General features: G+C 24.3%; 1 protein-coding gene across 3 annotated transcripts in view; it reads right to left on the minus strand.

The window, feature by feature from the left end:
- The window catches only part of LOC102677034 (putative uncharacterized protein DDB_G0282133), a 13,007-nt gene that overhangs the window by 1,866 nt on the left and 8,841 nt on the right, over nt 1-2,300 (minus strand). For all 3 annotated transcript variants that reach the window (XR_420693.2, XM_006608545.2, XM_006608543.2), the window contains 5 exons: nt 986-1,178; nt 779-895; nt 484-660; nt 238-405; nt 72-164 (listed from right to left, as the gene is read on the minus strand). Coding sequence is in view for 2 of the 3 variants with exons in the window: in XM_006608545.2 (XP_006608608.1) it covers nt 72-164; nt 238-405; nt 484-660; nt 779-895; nt 986-1,178 (748 nt within the window). In the remaining variant the exon portion in view is untranslated. The remainder of the gene's footprint in view (nt 1-71; nt 165-237; nt 406-483; nt 661-778; nt 896-985; nt 1,179-2,300) is intronic.

Genomic DNA, 2,300 nt, shown 5'->3' on the forward strand with positions numbered 1-2,300 from the left:
ATTATGAGAGAAAAAAGAAATTCTTATTCAAAAAAGAAAAAGATACATANTATATTAATATGGAAAATTACAATAGTATCTTGCATATCATCTTGACTATCTTGGCTGTCTTCATTTTGCTGAGATGATTTCTCCTGCGTTTCTTCACTATCTTCCATATGAACCTAAAATCAAGTAATATATAATCAATATTTCATTTAAAATAAGTATATGTAATTTAACTTGAAAAAAATATACTTCTTCAATTGCTTGTTCCTGCAACATTGAATTAACATCTAATTTTTGATGATAACTTGGAGTTGGTTCAAAATAATCTATAATTCTATTTATTTCATCTTCTGTGCGATTATGAATATTTCTTTTTAAACAAATTTGTAAATCCATTTCCATCTCGCATACGTATACCTACAAATATTCAAAAACATTACTCTTTATTTTCATCTATTTGGATTTCAATGTTATTAGATTTCAATAAAAAATTACCTTGAAACCTTTTGTTTTAGCAAAACTCCACATCTCTTCATAGTCGGATATTTTTTCGTTTATACAATCCAGTATAATAAAATTGAAGAAACCATCGGTAACATTTTTTTTAAAAGCTTTAACAAGAGATGTAATATAACTTTGTTCCATCACTTCCTCGTATTCGTATATCATATCCTATAATAAAATTTATAAAATTAAATTTATAAAATTATAAAAATCGAAAAAAAACATTTAATTTATTTACATTTATAAGATTTTAAATTTAATTAAAAATAATTTATACATATCATACCTTAATTGTAACTTTTTTCCCATTATCATCCGTGGATTCTATTTCTTTCTCTACCAAGAAATAATCATCAAGACTTAATATTCTTGGTGCAGAACCTCCTTGTTCAACTTCCTTGTCCTATAAAAAGATATAATATTTGAAATTATAAATTATATTTACAAAATCAAGTATATTATATTATATTTAATAAACACATTTCGATTTTACCTTAATAAGTTTTGCCACAAAAGATTTTCCACTGCCTGGCGGGCCTCTTAAAATTATAGCTATTTTTGGTGGTCTATTCTGACGGCCTGGAGGACATAATAAGTCATCCACCATTGTGCAATTTGGTGTTTTTGCCAATTCCAAAGTCTTTTGTGCAGGTTCCAATACATTATGCTGAGTAGTATCTGCAACACTATAATAAACAATATCAATTTATTAAAGAATCTTTATAATTTTTATATGTAAAAGATAATCTTTTCGCAAATTAATTCAAAAGATCGCCAATCATTACATCATTGTGATAATACCATATCCATACATATATACGATTTATTATCAAAAATGCCACTCTCATTAAAGGATATTATAACAGATAAAAATGTGTATAAATGTGTATATCTATGAAATATAAAAACCAAATCGAAAATGAAAATAAGAAAAGAATTGGCCATCTTCATTTCATAGATACAAACATAGCTGTTTCCGAATCTTTATCATATCAACATCTAATAATGCATTACATTATATATTAACATATATATATTATATATTAACATGGTTTTATCGCCGTGAAATGTTTTTAATTAGCTATCTTTGAATTAATTAGCAAGAAGATCAGAATTGTATACAATAAACAGAATATAATATTCTCATAAACTGTAACAAAAAAGGAATAACAATGGAGATGAATAATTAATAAATAAGATAAAGATCGATATATTTAAATTTTGATGCGCTATATTTAATACTTTTTGCACAAGGTATTAAAATAGGAAAGAATTTCATAAAACGATAGATAAACGAAATACTTTTGAATACTATATTAAATAATAACCATCACCTGAAAATATCAAATGTTTTTGTATATTATAATATAAAGATATTTTATTTTTTTTTTTTTTTTTTTTACCTTAAATTAATTAAATCGCAAAAACATAATATGTTTGCACATAATAGAAATACAATAGAGAAAAATGTATGGATTATGCTGCAATGTGATTCGTATGTTTAATTTAAAATATACTGACAAAACATATGTTATAAAAAAAAAAACAAGATATATAATTTTCAAAAGTTTGAAATTTCTGCATTATGCAAATGAATCAATTTTTAAATATATAATTGGTCATTATAATATCCATAATATAAATACATACACATTATAAGTAAAAAAAACCTATGGTTTTTGAAATATTTTCATATGCCAATAATATTGACATGATGAATAAAAAAGTATATAATATCCTATTTTAAAGTGGGGGGAGCGAGAGAGAGAGAGAGAGAGAGAGAGAGAGAGAGAGAGAGAGAGAGAGAG

This window comes from Apis dorsata, unplaced genomic scaffold (genome assembly GCF_000469605.1).
Source record: "Apis dorsata unplaced genomic scaffold, Apis dorsata 1.3 scaffold_39, whole genome shotgun sequence".
NCBI classification, from domain to species: domain Eukaryota; kingdom Metazoa; phylum Arthropoda; class Insecta; order Hymenoptera; family Apidae; genus Apis; species Apis dorsata.